Genomic DNA, 769 nt, shown 5'->3' with positions numbered 1-769 from the left:
TGTGACCTCACCTTTAGAGTGCATAGCTAGCTTCACCAGCTTTTTTTTATTAACACAAGGTTATTAAGAATAGCTCCAATTGGCTGAAATTGAGTTGAGTAATCTCACCTGGTCTGTGTGCCTTGGGTACGGCCATGTTTATCACCCTGCAGACGTCCTGGGGTTTGGGTGGTGACGCAGTGAACCTGCAGATGCCTGATTCTGACGGTGTACTGGAGGTCATACTGTCCGTGTAATCGTTGGTGCCGGCGGTCATCTGCTCGGAGGATGTGTCTGAGATGAAGCACTCTGTGATGGTGAACTTGGCGTGTCGTAGCTGTTCTTCCATCTTGGCATGTTCATAGGCTCTGGCCAGCTCCTCGTACGTAGAAGAAGCGCTCTCAGTGGAGACCATACTGCTGCGAGCGCGGTCTGAACACAGCGGGTCAGAACTCATCATTAACAATAGGGCACTTCTAGCATGTATTAGCTTTGATATGATATTTGATATTATTTTGTTGCTGATATAAAATTAACATTGTGAATGTTGTGATAATTTAACATGATTTGGCCATTGAGGAGAAATAAGAACAGCTACACTCATGCTCAAAAGTTAGATTTTTTTTCACCTCTTCACCAAGGCTACATTTATTTGATTAAAAATATAAAAGTAATATTGTGAAATATAAAATAATTTGTTTTAGGGCTGGGCGATAAAACGGTATCGATATTTATCGACGGTACTCCTTCGATAACGATATAAAAATGTTCGATATAGTGCACGATATAG

At 41.7% G+C, this 769-nt stretch overlaps 1 protein-coding gene across 1 annotated transcript in view; it reads right to left on the bottom strand.

Moving 5' to 3' along the window:
* The window catches only part of LOC107580125 (Down syndrome cell adhesion molecule homolog), a 2299-nt gene extending 1891 nt beyond the window's left edge, over positions 1 to 408 (bottom strand). The window contains exon 1 of the mRNA XM_016265869.1: positions 109 to 408. Within this exon, the coding sequence (XP_016121355.1) occupies positions 109 to 394 (286 nt within the window). The 5' untranslated portion in view covers positions 395 to 408. The remainder of the gene's footprint in view (positions 1 to 108) is intronic.
* Positions 409 to 769: the final 361 nt, after the last annotated feature.

This window comes from Sinocyclocheilus grahami, unplaced genomic scaffold, assembly GCF_001515645.1.
Source record: "Sinocyclocheilus grahami isolate Dianchi unplaced genomic scaffold, SAMN03320097.WGS_v1.1 scaffold25127.1, whole genome shotgun sequence".
Lineage (NCBI taxonomy): Eukaryota > Metazoa > Chordata > Actinopteri > Cypriniformes > Cyprinidae > Sinocyclocheilus > Sinocyclocheilus grahami.
This window is presented reverse-complemented; position numbering and strand designations above follow the sequence as displayed.